Source organism: Myotis daubentonii, chromosome 11 (genome assembly GCF_963259705.1).
Source record: "Myotis daubentonii chromosome 11, mMyoDau2.1, whole genome shotgun sequence".
Lineage (NCBI taxonomy): Eukaryota > Metazoa > Chordata > Mammalia > Chiroptera > Vespertilionidae > Myotis > Myotis daubentonii.
Genome location: NC_081850.1, coordinates 1,847,750 through 1,871,108, shown reverse-complemented (window position 1 = coordinate 1,871,108; position 23,359 = coordinate 1,847,750). Strand labels below are relative to the sequence as shown.

Genomic DNA, 23,359 nt, shown 5'->3' with positions numbered 1-23,359 from the left:
ATTTAGAGCAAAGCCTGATGAAGCAAAACCAAACAATACAAATAAACATGTGGTAAGGACGGGTCCCTTCCACAGAGCCCTGACAGGAAGCCCAGCAGGACATTTGCTTCTCACTGTCAGGGAAGAGGAGGCACACTGCAGCGTCTGGAACGCCTGTGGAGCTGTGGGGGAAACTTCGGGTCTTTCCAAATGGCATCCACACCTGCTGGGCCATCTCCACAGCCGTGAGGTGCAGTCCCCAGACTATGGAGGGTCTGTGCCCTGGAGGGGTCCCTAGCCACACTCTCTGCAGATTAGAATGAATAAACCGTCTGCACCACCACCAGCATCATTCTCTAGCCCTTTGCCCAGAGCGAAGCTGGATGCTGGAGGAAGATATGCTTAGGGCTCACGAGGGGAGAGAAAATGGCTGTAACACACCTTTACAAAAACCACCTCCCACAGTGCTCCCAGTTCTGCAGGCAGAGGCAGAAACCCACCTGGAAGAGCTGTGCAGAGGACAGGCCTGAAAGGAGAGCGGCATGGACACTCTCCAGAGGCCAAGCAGAGAGCGGGGCACACGTTGCACCGAGAGGAAGAGCTGCTACTCCACCCCAGCCCAGCGGTGCCTGATAAAAGGAGGTGGCACACACTGACAAAACTTTACTTTTCAAGAGAAGCTGGAACTTTTAAATACAGCAATTACACATAACAAAACTTCATACACAGGAGCCTCAGACAAAGAATGTTCATAGCCGCGCTACAAATTGGGAAAGAACCCATTGACTATATATCAAGTGTGTAATTTGTGGCATAGTCACACAATAGAACACCATACAATAATGAAAACGAACAAATAACTGCTAACCAAAAGGACCCGGAGGGGTCTCAAAAACCTAACGCTGAATGAAGAAAGCAGACACAGAAGAGAAAGCACGGCCTGGCTGCCCTGCACCCGTGACACCAGGAAGGGCTGCGTGTGGCGCCAGGAGGCCTCTGGGCCTGGGAAGGCTCTGGCCGCGCTGCGGTTTTGCTCAGGGTGCAGTTTGTGAAGTTGAGCGGTACCGTTATAATGTGCTTATATTTTGTCATATATACTTCAGCTAAAAGTTAAAAAATAAAACATTGTACATAACAAATATGATTATGCCCAAGGGCCTCAGGTTAATAAAATCCCTTCAACTTTCACGATTTCCCAGTTCATCAAGGTAACATGTTTAGTTCAAAAACAAGAGCCATGTCTGAACTACACATAACTGAATCAACAGGACATAAGCATTCTCACGAAACCGGAAGCCGCCACCCTCAGGTAGCCGCGGCTCCTGGGGCCTGTGTGTGGGACGGTCCACCTCCAGGCCCAAGAAAGGGTAGTTTATTTGGGTGGGGCTGGCCACCCGACACACCTGAGCCACAGTTCTCGTTCTCTCTCTCTCTCTCTCTCTCTCTCTCTCTCTCTCTCTCTCTCTGGCTGGAGCTGCCATTTCTCTGGGAGGAGGGAGAAGATGGTTAGATCTTTACGGCAGGAGAACAAACTGTTGACTGGAGGCTCACTGTGCGAACAGGCCTGCACGCCAGGACCCCGGGCAGTGCCAGGACCCCAGCATCGCAGCACTGGAGGGCTTTCTCAGCGGATGGAGGACAATGTCCTCTCTGGAAGGAAGCGCCTTGCTTGATGTAGGAATTGGGCATTCTCTCAGGGTAAGTGGGAAAGGGTATGCGAACATTACCTTTCTTCTCCGAGAATGACATCTTTCTGCTCCAGAGTCCTCCCTAAAAAACTGTGTTGTCACAGCTGATATTCTCTGGAAAAGGGAAAATCCAAGCAGGTGTCACCTGGACCCAGGTGTCTATGCCATATCAGAACACACAGGCTGGGACCTGGGGCACTAACGGGGCCTGCTCTGCAGTTCCCAACATGCCTGTAGGAGCGTTAAAAGCTTTGAAAGGAAATCTTGAGAAGTATGTTCTCTGCGGTAGCTTCCGTCAACAGAAGGAAACAACAGCATGGCTCCTGTCTCAGACACACTTGGAGTTTGGGTTTATACTTCAATAATGTTTATCTTCTTTACTAAGGTTGATAAATATTTTGTTGGACTATATAGGGTAATTTTTAAATTTGTAATTTGTAAGCATTCCTTTAAGAATTTCATAAAGTATTTTTTCAAATCAGGATTTCTTGAATGACTTCATGTACTTTCAGTGGCCAGCTGCCATGTATTATTAAGCACTCTTTTTCTTCAGAATCTTCCAGTAGACGTCTAGAGTTTAGCTAGAAGTCTTGGCTACAATACAAACAGTGATGGAAAACACATGAGCAGTAACAAGCTTTAATCTTGCTTCTCGGCACTAACATGGGCTAATCTGTGGAAGCAGCTTACCCCAGGGGCAGCCACACGGTCCTCTGTACATGTGACACCTCCTCTCCTTGCAGCGTACATGAGGACATCCCTGCAGAGAAGTGGCACATGCTGGGGAACTCGACTTTCTTGAGGACTTGCTCTCTTCTTACAAGGTATGTTTTCATGAGGGTTTTTTTCATGTACCAGTAGACAATTACCTTATAGTCGATACTAAGGGGACATTAATATTATTAACATAAATGCTTGTAAATTATAGGATAAAGTTTAAAGTTTGTTTAATTTCTTTAAAATCAGTACTTAATTACATAGCAACCTAAAATAACTCTAGCTTTTTGTTTTACATATAATGAATTTATTTTCAATATAATTGTGACTTTTTTTTACAGCTAAGTGAAAAACTATCATTGTGCTTTACCATAAATGCTAACAAAGTTAATTGTAAAAAATCATTTAAACAAACATCTGTATCTTCTTTTAGGAAAATAATATTACCTTAATAATTAATGATAAGGAAGTTTGAGAATATCACAAATACATTAAATGAAATAGTAAATATTTCTTTTGAAATGTAAAACTATATTTTCTAATGTATTTAAAAATATATGAATTATTCAAATTTCATTTTTAGTTACACATTTGAATGTTCATATTTTCCCTTGATAAATATCTTCCTTATGTTTAGGTGATGAAATGGCACTGTACAGTAAAAATAGAAAACCATATAATTTCAAGAAAGAATAATGATCAGCAACAGTTTAACTAGCTCTATATTCAACATAAAAAATTAGGAACTTCTTTTCACAAAAATCCATAAAGTCAGAATTTAAAACAAAGTTTTCTTTTGTCCCATCCCAAAGTAAATTTTGTATTAAATCTTAGATTTAAGAAAATCAAACAATGTGTTTGGTATTCTATTTCCTCATAATTTAAATAGAGCAGAGCATTCTTTCTTGTTAACCTACTCAGAGGTGTGACAACCAGGAACGGTGGCCACATGTGTAGGATTAAATCACAGAGAAACCTGAGGGGTCTAGATTTCTCTAAAAAATATAAAGTACTTTTAAAACTTAATCCCACCAAGAATCACTGAATAGTTTAAAAAAGTAAATCCAAAGCCCACACATATGCAAAAGCATCTTGATATTTTGTTTCCCATATTTCACAACATTGTGTAGTGCTGGGAAGATGAGGGGACATTCAGGCCTCTATTACAACTAGCGACTACATATTAAAAATATTAAAACAGAATATTTTATACTTGATCTAAGATTTGAGACAAAACAGATTGATTTATAAGCACAAGTCTTAAGGAAGCATAGGGAACGGCAGAAAAATGAAGAAGAGGTTTTTGCTTTTTAAGACAGCAGCTAGGTTGCTAGGAGGCATTGAAAAACTGATGGGCAAAAATTGGAAACGCAGCCAACAAGTTCTTTTATCAGATGTTATTTATACTTCTAAATAAAGTTAACTGTTTCTTTAAGGAAAGTCTAGTCTCTAAAAGGATCAGTTTCCATGACCAAAAGGTGCTGTGAATAAGATTCCAAATGCATATTTGGATGTTTAACTGACCTGGTTTACACCTGAATTTAGTCTGGATTCCACCTCTGAAGGTGCAGAATATGTTATGTAACATTGATATACTGGCACTTGTGAACTGATAGAAATATTTCAGCCAAAGGGAAAAGCTGCCAAGCATGGGATTTAAAAGCAATAACGTATTTCCCTAATAATAGTGTCTGACAGGAAATACCATTTCACTTAGACAAATTTTCCATTCCAAGTTTGTGGAACACTGAAGTGGAAAACAGGAGCCTTTGCAATTTCAGAAAGACATTTCTTAGGTCCGTTGCCAACCCTGGGAATCTGGGCAAACTTCTCAGCCCGGCCTCTCCTCGGACAGTTTGGTTACTACTGTCTGGAAGTCACTGTGGGCCTGGGACTTGGCAAAAGCCACACAGTAGGTGGGCAGTGCAGGAGTGAGAAGGCTGGCCTCGGCTTCATCAGAGGCAAAGAGGGCCAGGGAGGAGCCTCTATGTGCCACAACTCCGTTAATACCAGGATCAGCCCAGAAATCACATTCCAAATATTATTCTGATCAAGGGAAACTTGAAACCAAAATCCAGAGCTCTCCATGAGTAAGAAACTCTGGCAAAACTGGTCTATATTGGGAAAATACTGAGTCTTCCTAAGAACAAGACAAATTTTAGTTTTATAAGTAACACAATATAAATACCTTCAAAACTAATCAAGCAAGAGCCTAAGCCATATTAATACACTCAAAACTTAAAATAAGGACAAACAACTAAAAGTCACATCATATTAAATGAGAATATTCTCTTATATTCTTTCTGAATAATAGGGGGAAAGCATTACTATGCAGTATTCCCTCCTGGACATTCCATATTTTTCTACTGATAGACTTAAAGTTTAGGGTCGACAATCACTTGTACTTTATCAAGTCTGTACCACCTCAGATGGGGTGTAAATCATGGGTAGAGAACGTCTGCTCCAAGGGCCATAGGCCCAAAAAATCATTGGGTCTGGGCCTGCCAACGCATTAGGGGTGCGTTAATTAAATGTTTGACCAAATATAGCAGGTTAGTTTTAAGTTGATAATTCTGTGTGGCCATGAATGATGTTTTATATATACAAATGGCCCCTGGCAGAAAGAAGGTTCCCCACCCTGCTGTAAATGGTGAGTTCCTTGTGGAATCAAGGTTCGCCTGACTTCTCTTTTGAAGTAACCAGAATATAAGAATACAAAAATATAAGATTAATTTTACATGGCTAATAGAAGGCAAAATTGGTAAAGAGAGACAAATTTGCCAGAAGACATTCTTGGCTTTAACATAAAGAATTTCCTATCAACCCCAGATGTGTGGCGCAGTTGGCTGGGCATTGTCCTGTGCTCAAAGGTAGCTGGTTTCATTCCCGGTCACCTGCCCAGGTTGCAGGCTCAATCCCTGACCCCCAATGGAGGGCATGCAGGAGGCAGCTGACCTCTGTGTCACTGTCACACTGATGCTTCTCTCTCTCCCTCTCCCTTCCTCTCTGTCTCTCAAAATCAATTTTTTTTAAAAGTAGCACTTACTGTTCATTATAAAAGTAAAAAAAGAAAAAGACACAAGAAGTCATTCATCATTCTACCACCCAGAGATTATCATCAATTAAATATATTTGTGTCAGGGTTTTTGTTTGTTTGCTAAGTATAAATTTTTATATTTGTTTTTCCTTTAAAAATAATATTTCATAATTTTAAACATCTGTGAAAATATCTTTTTAAAAATATATATATTTATTGATTTCAGACAGAGGAAGAGAGACGGAGAGAAACATCCATGATGAGAGAGAATCATGGATTGGCTGCCTCCTGCATGCCCCCTGCTGGGGATTGAGCCCGCAACCTGGGCATGTGCCCTTGACCGGAAATTGAACCCGGACTCTTCAGTCCGCAGGCTGACGCTGTATCCACTGAGCCAAGCCGGCTGGGGCTGTGAAAATACTTTATAGGTTACAAAGTATTTCAAGAATATACCATATTTCACTTTACTATTTCCCTTTAGCCATTTTTAATTTTTTGCTATTCTATATAATAAAAGCCTAATATGCTAAGTGTCCGGTCATCCGGTCAGCGGTTCAACCCATCAAAGTGTAATATGCTAATGATATGCTAAGGCTGCTCAACTGCTCACTATGATGTTCACTGACCACCAAGGGGCAGATAGTCGACCGGTGGACCAGTTGCTATGATGTGTACTGACCACCAGGGGGCAGACACTCCAACAGGTAGGTTAGCTTACTGTTGGGGTCCAGCCGATCGGGACAGAGTGAGACATGCCCTAGAGCCCTCCTGCGGTCCTTCCCCGGCTGGCCAACCTCCCGCGTCCCTCCCCAGCCCCAACTGTGCACCAGTGGGGACCCTTGGCCTGGCCTGCACCCTCTCACAATCTGGGACCCCTCGGGGGATATCAGGGAGTCGGTTTCGCCCGATGGCGGAATGACCAGTTGCTATGACACGCACAGACCACCAGGGGGCAGACGCTCAATGCAGGAGCTGCCCCCTGGTAGTCAGTGCACTCCCACAGGGGGAGCGCTGCTCAGCCAGAAGCTGGGCTCACGGCTGGCGAGCACAGTGGCAGTGGCGGGAGCCTCTCCTGCCTCTGCGGCAGTGCTAAGGATGTCCGACTGCTGGCTTAGGCCCGCTCCCCTTAAGGGGACATTCCCTCAGACATTCCCTGAGGGCTCCTGGACTGCAAGACGCCACAGGCTTGGCTGAGGGGACCACGCTCTGCCCCAAGTGCACAAATTTTGTACACCAGGACTCTAGTCATATATAATTCTATAATGAACATCTTTATGCACATTAGCATTGCTTCCTGAGATTAGATTCTAAAAGCATAAATACTGAATGAAAAACAAAGATCTTTTTAAAGTTTTGAATGCATATTGCTGAATTGCTTTCTAAAAGGTTGCAAAATTTACTCTCGGGTGGACAAGAATGTCACTTCTGAGACAAGTTCAGTTGCAGAATTGTGTTTCACTGTTAACTTCATCTTCAATGTCTACTTAGTCTTAGACTGGCCCTGTCCACAAAACAACATGAAGGAGTGTGTGCTCCTGGTTTTCTTGGCTTTGTGCTCTGCCAAACCCTTACTTCGTCCTTCATACATGACGCTGAAGAATATGATGCTGAAGGACATGGAAGATGAAGGTGATGGTGACGGTGATGTTGACAACTCTCTTTTTCCAACAAGAGAGCCAATTAACCCCTTCTTCCCATTCGATCTGCTTCCAACATGTCCCTTTGGATGCCAATGCTACTCAAGAGTTGTGCACTGTTCTGATCTAGGTAAGAACATGTCAACGTGTTTTGGAGAACAATGCTATTCTGACAAAATTTAATTTTTGAAAAGTATAACAAACCACAAAGTACATGCAAACTTATTTTAAAAATCTAGAAAATCAGAGGAAAACCATGAGAATTTCATATATAAAACATTTACTTCTCTACCCAAATTTGAACCAAAATGCTTCAATTTCATTTCCTTCAGAAGGAATGGATGTTACTGCAGTTTCTTCACCTTAGGGTACCAGAAGGTTGAGATTGTGCTTTCTAGTAAAACTCTACACTAAAAAACTAATCAACTGTCCAGGACAATGAACAGGTTACAGAGTTGTGAAGTCTCATTTAAAGACAATTCCCTATTTGTTTTTAGTGATTTGAGTATAGAAGTGTCTATACAAGAAGTGGCTGAACTAAATTACTTTTTAAAGTCTGTTAAAAATGTGTAATTCTCTGCTATTTTATTTTTTTAATACTTTAATGTGTTCTCAAATAGAGGGGCACACTCAGACCCTGCTCAAAAAGAGGATGTGATAGGATTTACATGAAGAGTTGCTGTATTCAGCTATTTCCAAAAGAGGGGTGACTCAAATGTGTCACACTTCAGGAAGCCAAGGTCTAGCACCCCTCCACAGGGGCCAGGACCATCAGAGCCGCTGGCAGAGTGCGTCTGAGCACTTGGTGCCTCGTCCTGTGGCTATGGCACTTGGGCACTGGCCAAAGCTTGCTGCAATCCACTCCAGAGACTTTAACAAGTGTGCTACTAAGGGACAGTACGAGAGGTGAACAAAAAGCATTCGTTAAGATTATGAACTAGGAACAGTGGGAAAATCTTAATGGAATATATAGGTTAGAAAGAAATGATTTTTAAGCTCTTGATGGGGATGATAAGATGAAGTGATGTTTGAGAAAAGTTAGTCTGGAAGCACAGCAGCAAGAGTGTGGAAGAGCAGCAGAAGGAGACACTCAGAGGCTGAGACAGACCCTGTCATGAGAAACGGCTATAGTGAGGAAATATCAGAATGTACTGTCATTTCTAAGCTGCATCCCAGGCAAGAAACACTGACACCGCTGGGTGTGAACTGGGCTGGCTCACCGTGGCTATGACTATGAGGGTGCGCATGTCAGCACAGCATCCTTAGGCCAAGGCCTTGCTAGCCGCTCCCCAGCTCTGCTCCAGGACAAGCCTGTCATCAGAGAGCTGCAAACCACCAGCCTCCAGACAGACAGCTATCTGCAAACAGTGTTCCCCTGAACATTAGCTTATAACATAAAAATCCACTGAACGAAATCTGTACTGGCACAGACCTTAACATGACACCTCACCATTAGCAGCAGACACTGCACCTCCCCATGACACTGACAACGAAAAGCGTTTGGGTACCTGTCACTCTTCTCCCTCAGAACATGGAATTCTTTTCAGCCCTCCTAATTTCATCAGAGGCAGGGTGGGAGGAAGCTGGTCAGCACCCGTGGTACCAGGCCCTTCTGCAGGACGCCCAGCTTCCTGTAAGACCGTCCACTTCATTTTCTCAAACCAGAATCATCTAACAAAATGCTAACTTGTTAGCCCATCACGTTACTAACCCCTTTTCCCTTTTCCTATCTATGGTCCAACTTCTTAAAAGAGTTGTCAACCTTAAAGTAAGGAAAGAAGGCTGTGAAATTATTCATAGTCACAAGATTTAGATACTGAAGTCCTCAGAGAGGCTATTAAATGTAACACTGCCCTTCAGGAGTAAGGATAGCTCCACTGACTGTACTAACATCCGAAACTCACTTTAAAATGCAGAAAAGAAGATGAAATGATGGACAGTTTGTATAGGAAAATGCTGACGGTAAAAAAAGAATATGGGTTTTCACTGTAAAATTCTTTCAGCTTTTCTACATGTTACATTTGAACAATAAAATATGAGGAAAATAAAAGACCCCATACTCATCAGGATAACTACTGTATGGAAAGTCTGACAATGAGCAGGGTTGGGTATGTTCAGCCATCTAGGAAAAGCAAAAAAAGTAAGGAAGACATGCACCATTACAGTTCCTGGTAATTTTCTGCTAGTTTTTTTGTTTTGTTGTTGTTTTTTAATCCTTATCCGAGGATATTTTTCCATTGATTTTTAGGGAAAGTGGAAGAGTGGGAGAGGGAGGTAAAGACAGAGAGGTTGCCTTCTGCACAGCCCTAACCAGAATCGAACCTGGGACCCTTTGGTCTGCAAGCCAACACTCTATCCACTGAGTCAAACCGGCTAGAGCTGTTTTTTGTTTTTGAATTCAAGAGGGAAAAATCATTTAAGCCTTTTTAAAAATAATTGAATTAATATTTATTGAGTACCTACACAAAGAAGATGTAGTTTCTTAAAATGATCAAAACCCATAGGCTCCAATTTAGTAGCACAACATACCAAAAATTTACAAAGAACTAGAATGTTCCTCAGTCAAAGTGCACCCACAGAAGCTGGCCTCCCTAGAGCCTCTTCCAGGCCAGGGCCCCAGGCAGCAGTCCAGCAGTGACGGCTGGACCAGCCAGACATCTTGTAAAGATAAATGACTGGAAAAGGTCTAGGCCTTTCCAAAAAACAATGTTTTTGTCATACGTTACATGTTAAGTCATCTGTTATTAATGGTAACCATGGACTTTAACAAGTGCACAGCCTAACATATCAGCCATCTCCTCTAAGCAAAGAGTGTACATCTAACGTTTGTTTATTTCTCAGGCTTGTCCTCTGTCCCAAGCAACATTCCTTTGGATACTCGAATGGTTGACCTTCAAAACAATAAAATTAAGGAAATCAAAGAAAATGATTTTAAAGGACTCACTTCACTTTATGTAAGAATATATGCTCATATTTTCAAATATTTACGCGAAAATCTCTATCACTGCTAAAATAACCCTCGTATTGTGTTTGTGTAAGTCAGTCTAACTTTTCTGCGTGAAGGAGAACAGAAACTTGGCTATTCAGTGGTGTTCTGGTTAATGAAAAAATTATAGATTTAATTCAACTGATGTTTACTGAAAACAATCAGGTGAAAGGCAGTGGGATAAGAATTAACTAAATGGTCCTTAAATGAGCTTATGATCTATTTAGGTAGTCACAGTCACTATACACTAACATGAATAACATTATGAGTATTTACAGGAACTTATTAGCATACAGTGTTAACGAAATGGGTACCCAAACCAATTGACTTAAGGCACCATAAATGTCTAACAGTGCCACATGCAATATATCTAAATGACAATATATATTTTCATGGCTTTTTTCTCTAGACCTTGAAAGATTTAAAAAAAAAATCTTTACTGTACTTATTAACATTTTCATTTTCTAAGATTTAAAAGATTTTTATTTCTAATTTTTACATTTTGAGACTCTAGGTTTTGGCAAGTAAAATTTCTAATTTAATTTGCAATTAAGTTTGGGGAGAGCCTGACTCTGCACTGTCATAGGGTGTCCCTCTCCCCTCAGCACGGCGCTCAGCCAGTTCTGCTCTTCCAGGCTACTTTCCCCATCCTCATGCTGCGCTGGAGTGAAGTCAGAGGAGAAGGTGGAGGCGCCACGCCCACATGGCTCCTGCTGCCATCCAAGTAGCCTGTTACCTCCTTCAGCTAAAAGATCAGGCTGGTCCTATCCTAGGCACCAAGAGGGGTGCTCTCTACTAGGCTCTCTTGCTCAGTCCTCATCCCAAACCTGCCTGGAAGGGAGCCAGGTCAGCCCCCTGCAAAGTCACTCTCTTCTCCGCACTTCCAACACCTGGGCTCCTGGGACCTTTCAAATGTACCATGCAGACAGCTCAGATGTGGTTAAGCCCATACATACCACAGTTAGAGAGAGAGAGAGAGAGAGAGAGAGAGAGAGAGAGAGAGAGAGAGAGAGAGAGAGAGAGAGAGAGAGAGAGAGAGAGAGAGAGAGAGAGAGAGAGAGAGAGAGAGAGAGAGAAAGGGACAGAGAAACTGGAAGAGCATATATTTATCATATAACCAAGGTGTCACTTAAATATTAAGACAGTCAGAAACAGAAATGGCACAATGGATTCCACCCAGGATCCATCCAGTCTGCCTGTTCAGGACAGACCACAGAGACTGTGGAGATGGCAAGGCCATCATTCTACCCTCATAAGTTGGAAATAGAGCCTATGAATGCTTCTACCACTTCTTAACCTATTTTCAACTATATGACCACAAGAATATTTAATGTCATATTTAATACCAAAACCATAAAAAGTTTTAAACTTAATTTGTCATAACATTATTGCACTTAGAAGTATTCCAGGGACTTCTTCCACATGTAGTCCTGTCAATCAGTGGGAAGGAAGAATAAGAAGATGGCAAAGCCATCTTAGGCACCTTGATGGTCTCTTAGGGCACAGTTTCGAGGGGGCACTGTATTGGAGGGTGAGTGCAGTGCTCTACAGTAAGGCACAACTGTGCTCAAATCTTGGCTCCCTCAGAAGTGTCCACTGGGAAGGCAGCTTACCTTCTAAGCCCAGCCCAGGTGTAAAAGGGGTGGAATTCAGAACAGTCATTGAGACCAGATGAGTGAGTCCATGTCAGTGCCAGCATACAGCCATTCACTATGGTTGCCACCAGCGCAGTGTTTCCAGACTGGACAAAGTACTGCTGCAGAGCATATGTTTTATACTTGACCTGTGAGCACATTACATATCTCAAAACATGTATTTAATTACAGTGTCATCAGTACCTGTGTGTAAAGAGAATAAAAATGTTTTTAGATACCCTGTGAATTCTCTATATTATGCTTCAGCTACTTGTTTAGCTTCGTGGTTCTTACACAAGAACAACACAGCATTAGAGAGTGAGTGAGATCCTTACACACACACCTATGCGCTCACAGGTCACCTCCAGCCCATTGTCACAGCCACACTCATCATAGTGGCTACTTCTAAAAGGCTATATTTTTCTCATTGTCTGGCCTTCCCTAGAAGCCAGAGCTACACTGGGTAGGGCTCTGTAACTGCCCCTTTTGGAATCTATAATAATAAAAGCATAATATGCTAATTAGGCCAGACATCCTTCCGGATGAAGCCCTGCCTGCAGGCAGCCGGAGGGTTCCGGGTGCCAGAGGGAAGCTGGTGCCGGCAGCCAGGGGAAGGAAGGCCTACTCTTGCATGAATTTCGTGCATCGGGCCTCTAGTTATTGTATGAAAGCCAACCCTGAAAGTACAAATCACCTGGAGACAACCTGCTCACCTGACTTGCTGGGGCAGCATTTGATGGCATGCCATCAAAACTCCCACCCCATTTGTACTCCGTCTACCCCCTTTTAGGAAGCTCTGACAGGGCATGTCTTCCCCAGGGAGGGGAACACACCCAGACGTGACGGAGGACCTGCCTGAGGCACACATTCCCTGTGGGCTCTTGGCAGTGCAGACACAGGAAGTGCACAGATAGGAAGGGAGACTGGAGGGCAGGCAGGCAGGCGGGTCAGTCAGGAGAGCAGGCGAGTCACTTGTCTGCACTGTGCCCATTTTCTCACCACCAGAAGGAAAGACATAATTTTTGCTAAATTGACCTCAAAGGGTTGAGTGAAGGTTCATCAAGTTGTTATGTCCCCGCGCCCCCCTTGTCCCCGCCCCCCCCCTCGCCTGACTGCACACTGCAGTGTAACCAAATGAAAAAAGAACAAAGTTATAACTGGCATCATGCATTCAGAAAGGAGGACACGTTACCATTTGGTAACAACTGTAGTTTCATTTGTTCTCCTAGCCCAGCCGTGGGCAAACTACGGCCCGTGGGCGGGATCCTGCCCATTTGAAATGAATAAAAGTAAAAAAAAAAAAACAAAAAACCCGTACCCTTTTATGTAATGATGTTTACTTTGAATTTATATTAGTTCACACAAACACTCCATCCATGCTTTTGTTCCGGCCCTCTGGTCCAGTTTAAGAACCCATTGTGGCCCTGGAGTCAAAAAGTTTGCCCACCCCTGTCCTAGGCCTACCTTTTCTCAGGTAAAAGTTCTAGCAGCACTGATGATGTCTGAAAGAAGAGACAGAAAGGGAGAAGCAAAGTGCCTACCGGGAAATAGCTAAACATAACAATAAAGAGGATTTAACTGTCAAAGCATTTATTTGTATCTCTTCTGTGCAATATCAACAACATGAATAACAACAGAAAGGTATATTAACTCAGTCTGGAAACCACAGGAAGGTTGTTGTAGAATGGGACTAGGGACAACATTCATAAGAGGAATGACCCTAGAGCTGCCGCCTGAAAGCATGGGAGGATCTGGGTAGCAGAGAGGGATAAAGGCCTAAGGAATGCTACACCACCTGCCCTCCCCCTGGGGAAACACTTGCAAAAACCTGGCAGTAAAATAAGGATTAAGCAACGTTCATTTTGAAGTGAAAATAATTACTAGGGTGACTGACAAGTCCTGGCTGCCAAGGATTTCCCAGTTTGGGCTCTGAAGTTCCCAGGTCCCAGGGGACCCAGATCATAGCAGCCAACACCCTCCACAGGGCACAAGGGGCTGGCACAGGGGCTGGCGGTGGAGAAGGCAGAGTCACCTGCTCCAAGTGTTTTTACTATCAGATTGTTGTCTCCTCTAAGGGATGCGGCCTTGTCACACGGAGACGTCCCGCAGAGCTGAGATAGGGTTGAATCATTCCTCTGGATGCCCACTATGTCCCCAGTATCTGAAATACGTCCGAGGGCACTTTGTAGGAGCTTATGCCGACGGGTCTATGTTCTGGGGAAAATGGTAAAGAGCAGGTAACACAAAAGTGAGGTTAAACTGAATTCTGCAGAGTGAACCGATTCTAAGGTAAGATAAAGATAATATTACCAACCACTGCCATAAAGAGAAGTGGAAACTAGAGGGGCCCCATGTGAACACATCATCTCCTCAAATAAACCAAAGACACAAAAACCACTCATTAAAGCTTTGCACTCTTCCAACTCAGTATCCTGGCAGGTTAATCTGCTTCCTAATATGGTGCAACTTTCTCTCTTCCTTCTAGGCTTTGATCCTGAACAACAACAAGCTAACGAAGATACACCCCAAAGCCTTTCAAACCACAAAGAAGTTGAGAAGATTGTATTTGTCCCACAATCAACTAAGTGAAATACCACTTAATCTTCCTAAATCATTAGCAGAACTCAGAATTCATGATAATAAGGTTAAGAAAATACAAAAGGAAACATTCAAAGGGATGAATGCTTTACACGTTCTGGGTAAGTTTTTGCAAATAAATGAGACATTTAGAAATGATAAGTAATACATAGAGGCAGAGATTTTTATCCTTATTAACCTTTAAGACTGATCATTTCTAAACATTTTTTGAATCTAATATTCTTTACCTAGATAAGCCACTTACAAATCAAATAAAATGTAAACCTGTATGGCACTGAAAGATGCCTTTGTAACACACACGGGCTCCCCAGCTCCTCTCTTAAATAAGTAGCACAGTTCTTGTTTTCTGACGGCTCCCTGATCAGTGAAATCTGTTAATCATTAAATTCAAAGGTGGTATTTATTCTAAATGTACTGAACAAACTGCTTAAATACAGCACAGAACGTTCATTCAGACACTGTCTGGAATGTACATCTAACTTTTCATTAACTGCTTTAAGATTACTGAGCTAAGGATTGTTTTTGCTGTACATTTTAAATTCCACTCTGTTTTTCTTTTACACCCATGGAATAGCCATGCCATTTCCCCATTCAACATCCATTCAAAATTCCTAACCAATATTCTTATTCACTTATGCACTTTAATTCAGCCAAGTACCTGCCCTTCCCAAATAGCCTCACTTACTGGCATTTCCTTGGTTATTTTTTCTGTTAATCAAGTAACAATTCTTATTGACTAATAATTTTAAAAGTTTAGTTAACAAATTAATGTACACTGGCAAACAAATATTTTGAATTATATGAAGGCTGATCTTTTTTCTACTGTAATATTACTACAATGAATCCTTGACCATGCTTATGGTTGGAAGAGAATGATAAATTATTGATTTAGTAATTGAAAGCAAAATGGTAAACCTGTTATTGTGGTCCAACCTACAAAGCAGTCTTTTTTCTGAGACTGACTGAGAAGTAAGGAAACAGAAGCAGACACGCTGAGTGAACAGCCTCGCACGCACCTGCTTTCTGGGATGTGCATCCCTGCAGGGTGAGCTCCTTACACAACACCCGCTAAGTCATGTCGTTTCCCCACAGAAATGAGTGCAAACCCTCTCGAAAGCAATGGGATTGAGCCAGGGGCGTTTGAAGGGCTGACAGTGTTCCATGTCAGAATCGCAGAAGCAAAACTGACCTCAATTCCTAAAGGTTTGTGTTCACTTTGTGTAAAATAACGTATTTTTTTAATGCCATCCTTAAATGACCATTAACTGGATGTGTCTCACATTGATGTTTCTCTCTGTGTGTCTCTCCCCCTCTCTTCCACTCTCTCTAAAAATCAATGGAAAAATATCCTCAGGTGAGGATTAACAACAACAAAATGTTATGGCAGACTGCCTAAATGTTATAATTCAACCATCACTGCCCCTTGTGGCAGGATGAACAAGTCCTTACCATACCTGACAAGTTAACAAAGAGAGTGAAACTGTTTTCTTCCTTTTCATTTGGAAAATCCTACTTTATAATAAATGGTATTGTGTGGAGGGGAGGAGAGGTTTGTTTGAAGATAGGACAGGAATAGAAATACCTGTATAAAAGTATGTTGATATTTGTTGGCAGTCAATGAGCTTCTACCCAAATTCATACTTTTGCTCACTTATCCTCCAGAGCCTACACCTTTCATTTTGGTGACCTACCTTCTCCAGGCCTAGGGAGAAGTCCCCTTAAGTTCTACAAACCCAAGAAGTTTCCCTGCCTCCTCCACATAAGCAGATATTTCTCTTCTTTGACTTGCTATAAAATATTCTAGAGTAGGCTAGCACACTCTGTGAACTTTTTCTAGTGATTTTTGTATGCATTTGCTCAACTAATATATAAAGTCTTTGAAAAGAGAACCTTTTCTCTTACATATTGAAGTGAGTATGTAGTTGTTTCATAAATGTAATTAGGTTCAACTAATCAGAATTCAAGAAATTAGAACACTCTCAGTTTAGAATTATTTTCCTGCTCTCTAGTTTATTTACTTTTAAATTTCAGAATAGATTCTGGAATCAACATAAACTCAGCCTTGAAGAATATTGATATTTATAAGGATGTTTTAACTACCTTCATCAGTCTTTGCCACCAATATAGGAAGGAAATGTTTCAGCAAGAGTTGAAAAATAGAACACCTTTCTCAGCGAGTTAACTAAAACCCTTATTTGACAAATAATACTTTACATTTTTAATACTAAGTATTACATACAATACCAAGTCCGACATAGAATAAAATAAAATCTAATTTAATTTTCTGGTTACTATCTTATATTCCAGCTTCAATTAATCTGGGGAGGCCTGGGGTCAGAACACACAGGTGCAAGCATTCACAGAGTAACTGCCATGGGCCAGGTGGCACTGGCAGAATAAGCAATTACGTGATGCTTCTCTTGCCCTAGCTCAGTGGTGGGCAAACCGCAGCTCACGAGCCACATGTGGCTCTTTGGCCCTTTAGTGTGGCTCTTCCACAAAATACCGACTTCTGCACATGGACCACGAAGTTTCAATCGCACTGTACGTGCGCGCGCACACGTGGTATTTTGTGGAAGAGCCACACTCAAGGGTCCAAAGAGCTGCATGTGGCTTGCGAGCCGCAGTTTGCTGACCATGGCCAGTTTGGCTCAGTGGAAAGAGCATTGGCCTGCAGACTGAAGGGTCCCAAGTTCAATGCAGGTCAAAGGCATGTACCTCAGTTGCAGGCTCAAACCCCAGCCCTGGTCAGGGCACATGTGGGAGGCAACCAATAGGGTGTCTCTCTCACATTGATGTTTCTCTCTGTCTCTCCCCCTCCTTCCACTCTCTTTAAAAATCAATGGAAAAATATCCTCAGGTGAGGATTTAAAAAAGAGGGAGATGCTTCTCTTGATTTATGCAGAAACTACTGCTAATTGAAAAGAATAAATATTGTAATGGACCAAATATATCAAATACAGTAAAAAAACCACGTGTACATAGTAATATTTAAAAAATTCGTGCATCTATTTGACAGACCTGGAGCAGTTACTGTTGCTGCCAAGGTTCCAGTGCAGATGCAAGAAAAAAGGGTCCTCGCGCTTTCTATCTGTCTGATTGTGGCAGCCAAGATTGAATGGGGGAGTACAGTGAAAAAAAAAAAAAAATTCACTGGTCACCACTGGGCATTGTACTAATTCATTTCTTGAAAGAATTGAGCATTTATGCTGCCTTTTCTGTTAAACTGTATCACACAGTAAATAAATAAGGAAAATTCTTTAGAGAAGAATTCCACCTAATACTTAAAGAATGACAAAATCAGGAAAATCATCATGATTTTCCCATTCTTTTTTTTTAAATGTTTTTATTGATTTTGGAGAGAGAAGAAAGGAGGATAGAGAGATAGAAACATTATAAAAGAGAAACACCTGCTGCCTCCTGCACACCTCCCCCTGGGGATGGAGCCGAAAACCTGGGCATGTGCCCTGACCAGGAATCGACCAATGACTTCTTGGTTTGTAGACTGATGCTCTACCACTGAGGAACAACAGCGGCCCATATTCCCGTTCTTACAGAAGTAATGGACCCAGCAGCACCAGCGACCGCTCAGACCATCAGGGAAAGGGTTCCTCTGAGTGTGATCTGGTCTGACTCTAAATCTAACTGCTAGATCCTAAGAAGTAAGGGGGCTGGAGGACCATGATAAACTACCTTGTGGAAGTCGTTAGCCCAACCCACAAATGCACATCTCAAACAAATCAATATCTGAAACGAATCAATAGAAGAGGGAGAATGTAATAGGAGAACAGATTTAAGAACCAAATAAATGTACTTGGATAAACTTTATTAGGATACTGACTTGAACAAATCAACAATATATTTGAGATCATTAGGGAAATGAATAAAAACAAATCAATTGTTTTTAATAATCAATAATTAGGGAAGGGAGGTTGGGGGGCTGTATGAAAAAGGTGAAGGGATTAAGCAAAACAAACAAACAAAAAGAACAAACACTAATAGACACAGACAACAGTATGGTGATGACTAGGGGAAGAGCGGGGAGGTGAAAGAGGGTGACAGAAGGAGACTTGACTTTGAGTGGTGAACACACAATACAATACAATACACGGATGTTGTATTACAGAATTGTGCAGTTGAAACTGATATTTTATTAACCAGTGTCACCCAAAAATTCAATTAAAAAATAATCAATAACTAATGGGGTAGATAAAACAAGATTGGAAAAATTAAGATAATTGTTGAAACTTGGCAACAGCATGGTGGTTCATAATACTAGCTTCCATTTTTGTATATGTTTGAAATTTTCCATAATAAAAAGTTTAAAAAAACAACAACAGATCCCTAAAAAATTACCTAAGTCTATAATGTGAATCTCAACAAGTAAATAACTAATGGGGCTGATCTTACTTGATCTAACATACATTTCTTTCCTTATCATTAGAGCTACCATCAACTTTATTAGAGCTTCATTTAGATTATAATAAAATTTCAAATGTGGAACTCGAGGATTTTAAACGATACAAAGATCTGCAAAGGTAAAAGTTCCCCAAATCCTACTTGCAAGTGGTAGTCTATATGATGAATATTCATGAAATTTCCTGGAGAATGTGTATAGGGACCTAATGAAGATTATTGTTGATGCTACTGGAGAGTGTGAAGGGAAAACTGGAAGGAACTGCTACTACTCTGTCTTGGTGATAAAAGAGGGCACCAAGTAGAATCACAAGACACTTTAGTTTTTTTTTAAATGCTCGCCCAAGGAGTGAGGATATTTTTCTCATTGATTTTTAGAGGGAGTGGGAGATTGTAAGGGAGAGGGGAGGAGGAAAGAGAGAGAGAGAGAAGCATCAATATGAGAGAGATACATTGATTGGTTGCCTCCTGCACATTCCCTGACTAGGGCCAGGGATCGAACCTGGAACCTGCAATCTATGTACGTGCCCTTGACCAGGCATTGAACCCTTCATTTTAGGGTGTGCAGAACGATGCTCTAACCACTAAGCCAAGCCGGCCAGGGCAGATGACACTTTTCAAATGTTCCTTTTTAAAAATATAAGTTACATAGAGATTTTTCTGACAGTGGAGAGGGCTGTTAAATAAAACCATGAAATACCTTTCTCTGAACACAAATATAAATATAAATAGGAAAGGTTTATATTTCTAACTCAGTTGTGTTTTGAGCTGAATTTATCACACTATCTGCTTAAGAGTTGATGAATTTTATATCATTTTTAGGCTGGGCCTAGGAAACAACAGAATCACAGATATTGAAAATGGGAGTCTTGCTAACATACCACGCATAAGAGAAATACACCTGGAACACAATAAACTAAAAAAAATCCCTTCAGGATTACAGGAGTTGAAATACCTCCAGGTAAAACATTCTACTTGTGGTTTGTAGATATGCGTGCTTTTCTTTGTTTTTATGAAGCTTATTAGTACCTAAAGCACAGACCAAGTAAGTAACAAGGGTCAAGGAAGAGAGCATGAGAGAAGGGTTTCCACAGAAACATCACTAGTACACGCAGGTGCCCATTTCCATCCTGCCCATTCTCCTGCGGAGACTAAGGCCCAGTGGCAGAGGGACAACGAATTTCAGGGTTCTGGGATGGCAGTGGCTCTGTAACAGCAGGACTGGGCGGGAGGAAACCAAGTAGAATCACATATCCTTTCACTCTGAAAACATTTCATGAAGGCAGACCCTGGGGACAAGGTCCTATGTATTTTCACTACCAATGCGGTGCTAGATTAGAAGTGTATGCTTTTTTAAAAATTAAGGCAAGAATATAAAATCAAAAGTCTGTATTTGGAACATCATAGGTTCACATTTCTTGTTTTTCATTATTAGAAATCTTTCCCCTCTAGTTTGACTACTCCTAACTTACGAGGGAGGAGTCCTTGGAGAATCGAATATAGAGATTCCCAAGAACAAAAATGACAATATTTTGCACGGAATTTTAAAAGTTTCACAGATCTCCCCAATTCTCACCTATGGACCTCAAATAAAGAATCCCTATTTAACCCCACTTCACTTGGGCCCATTTTCTTCATATGCTTTCCTTGCTATAATATACAATGTTCTCATTTTCCAAGAAGCAAAAACATGTGGAGACCAAAGCTAGGCTTTGAGCTACTTGCCTCTAGATTTCTTTCCTATTTATCTTTAGACAAGTTTTGTTACCCACACTCCTGTCAGATACAAGCCATCAATATGGAAGTGCTATATGTAGGTGTTCATCCCAAGGTTATCACTTTTGCTCTGAATTTTTCAAACGCTCCATTTCAGTGTCTACTGTTAACCAGCGAGCATGACCTGAGCCTTTCCTCTCTTGAGCTGCCCATCCAACTTTGCCTCCTTACTCCATAGCTCTGATCCCAGCTTTGGAAGCTCTTAAATCTACCCATAACCTTGCTAGCATTTTAAACATCGAATAAAATTATAACACACACAGAGAAGAACACAAGCCATAACGGCCCAATTCAGCGAATGTCCACAACAGACCCTGTCCAGCACTGCTTCCCATTCCCAGTGAGACCGGGCTGGGGAAACAGCCCCTCGCACTGACAGAGCCGCGAGGAATGCACAGCTCAGAGAGCCTCCTCACAGAGTCCCTGAGGCACAGGGCACAGGGACCCCAGTGCCAAACTGAACGGCTTTAGTAATGCCTCGAGTTCTCATGCCTAACAGCCAGAACCAACACTTAGCTTGTCCAGCAAAAGGCTCCTACTTTTTTATGCTGTCAAATGCTGTCAGTTAAGTAGATTGTTTTTACTTCCCAGAAATCTCAGTTCCCCAAAAGGACCAAAGAAGGAATTTAAAGGGATGTTAAGGGAATGAAGGAAAGTTTCTATATTGTCCACTCTGAGTAATATTTTAATTTAAAGACATATACACAGCCTATAAAATTGTATTTTGTCCACTGGTGCAAATAAAGATTCAACTATTAATGATGTATTGCAGATATGTATTTAAGATGTTGACAGACATATTTTTTCTATAAAACAAACTTACAAAAAAAGCGGCTCTATAATTCTTTCCCTTAATCACATAAAATGCTAACAATTCTTCACACTCACATTGCAAGCCTAATTCTTAAAGCATTAAATCCCATTCTTCTGTTCGTGTCTAACACTTTAAACGCATTGCTGCCAATATGGCACTGAGGCGACCCACACACACGTGCAGCTGTGCAGAGAAGAGTGGTGCCGAGCAGGCGAGTGCTCCAGGCCTCGGCGCGAGTCTGACGCCACACTTCACACATAGAGCACTTCTGTATGTAACGCATGGACCTGAGTTGTTAAATTAAGTATTTAACAAGCATAAGTGAGTACATGTATTTTAAGTGAAATACATTCAAGTCAGTATAAAATAAACCCATGAACTAAAAATAGACTATCTTCTTTTCACATTTACTATGTATTTTAAATCCATCCTTATTCCTCCTACAACAGATAATCTTCCTTCATTCGAATTCAATTACGAAAGTGGGAGTGAATGATTTCTGCCCAACAGTGCCAAAGATGAAGAAATCTTTATACAGTGCAATAAGTTTATTCAAGAACCCGATGAAGTACTGGGAAATACAACCAGCAACATTTCGTTGTGTTTCGAGTAGAATGAGTGTTCAGCTTGGGAACTTCAGAAAGTAGTAATTACCAATGAATAATGTCCATTTAATATAAAATTTAAAAGCTGTTACATTTAGGATACTTGAGCTCTATTAATAATGGTGGTATTATGCTCAGAAGCAAAAATCTATTCCCATGTGGTACATCCAGTGACTTTACTTTAGGACAAAAAATTTCATCAGAATTTTGCAAAACTATTGATACATCTAAATTAAGAGAAACAGCATCAATTGCAGTTTTCTTATGCACACAAATGATTTTGCATAAATCTCATGCTTGAATATTCTCTCAAAAAAATAAAACATTCAGTATTTAACACTTTATTATCAAGTAAAGGGTGTCCCAAAATTCACGCAAGAAGTAATTTTGATAGAAAACACAGGTTTATAATTAAAAATTGTATTTTTTATTGATTCATAAAGTATACAGTATAGGGTTATGTATGGAATAGCACATCAGGTAAATGGCCTCCTCCGCTTTGCTGGCACATACACAAAGCCATGGTCTTCATTGTCCCTGCTCCTGGGCCATAATAGTACTTGGTAATGCTTATCAAATTGAAGGGATTGAAATCAAAGGGCAACAGATATTAGAATCTGATTCAATGAACCAAGTAAAATTAGGCTTTTATTTTTTGTTGTTGCTAATGCTCACGCAAAATTCAAATCTTGTGTGAATTTTGGGACACCCTTTATATTTTCAAAAGAACTGTACTATAAATGGAATGCCTGATGTAGCAAAATCTGTACTCTTTCATTTGTTGTTAAAAAAACAAAATTAACAAGCACACTGATATGAAGAATACAGTATACTATTCCCATTCTTTCTTTAATAACTTAGGTAATACTGTAATATTTCCAATAATGGTAAAGTATAGATTGATATCATGTATTCAACTTCTGTCTTAGAGTCTTACTGTCTTTATGTTTAAAACTAATCCTTTCTAATAAAATCATCAGTAAGTGCATACGACCAACTCGACAGAGATTGAGCTGGTTTTTGAGCTACAGCACATGCTTTTCTTTTTTAATTATTATTATTCAGTTATGAAACCTCTATGAAATGTGCAGTGCTTATGTAAGCTCTGAAACTCACATTTTCTATTATCACAGTTATTCTAAGCTGTTACAGTATGTCAGTGGTTAGGTTGCAAGCATTGTCACCACAACACGAAGGAATACTTCTGAGATGTCCCTCTGGAAGTTCGTGGTTGGAAGAGCCTAGTCACTCTAAATTCTGCACAGACTGGATGATTCTAAAAAACACACCTGGCATAACTAAACAGGCAGAGCATTAAATGAAACACAGAAACTAAATGCTCTCAATAAAACTTAAGAGTACTTTATATAGTTTTTATTGGCATTCAACCTACATTAAGTAAAACTAGAAAATCAAATAAACATTAAAATTTTGGTTTGAAATAAAACATTTGTGCTTTGGTTTAATTTTTA

General features: G+C 40.9%; 2 protein-coding genes and 1 non-coding gene across 5 annotated transcripts in view; 2 read left to right on the top strand and 1 right to left on the bottom strand.

Moving 5' to 3' along the window:
* The window catches only part of CENPP (centromere protein P), a 251,839-nt gene that overhangs the window by 99,976 nt on the left and 128,504 nt on the right, over positions 1-23,359 (bottom strand). The gene's annotated exons all lie outside the window — the stretch shown is intronic.
* ASPN (asporin) lies at positions 1,456-23,334 on the top strand. Of its 2 annotated transcripts, XM_059656284.1 has the most exons (9): positions 1,456-1,677; positions 2,411-2,491; positions 6,910-7,188; positions 9,900-10,012; positions 14,164-14,377; positions 15,369-15,479; positions 18,721-18,814; positions 19,515-19,653; positions 21,732-23,334. In XM_059656284.1, the coding sequence occupies exons 3-9, from the start codon at positions 6,939-6,941 to the stop codon at positions 21,927-21,929; spliced, it is 1,119 nt and encodes a 372-aa protein (XP_059512267.1). In that variant the 5' UTR covers positions 1,456-1,677; positions 2,411-2,491; positions 6,910-6,938; the 3' UTR covers positions 21,930-23,334. The 2 variants fall into 2 exon arrangements, with proteins under 2 accessions (XP_059512267.1, XP_059512266.1); XM_059656283.1 differs by lacking the exon at positions 1,456-1,677 and having other exon boundaries at positions 2,261-2,491.
* Positions 17,279-17,410, top strand: LOC132212897 (small nucleolar RNA SNORA31). Its single transcript, XR_009447836.1, has one exon. It is a non-coding gene; the product is annotated as a small nucleolar RNA SNORA31 (small nucleolar RNA).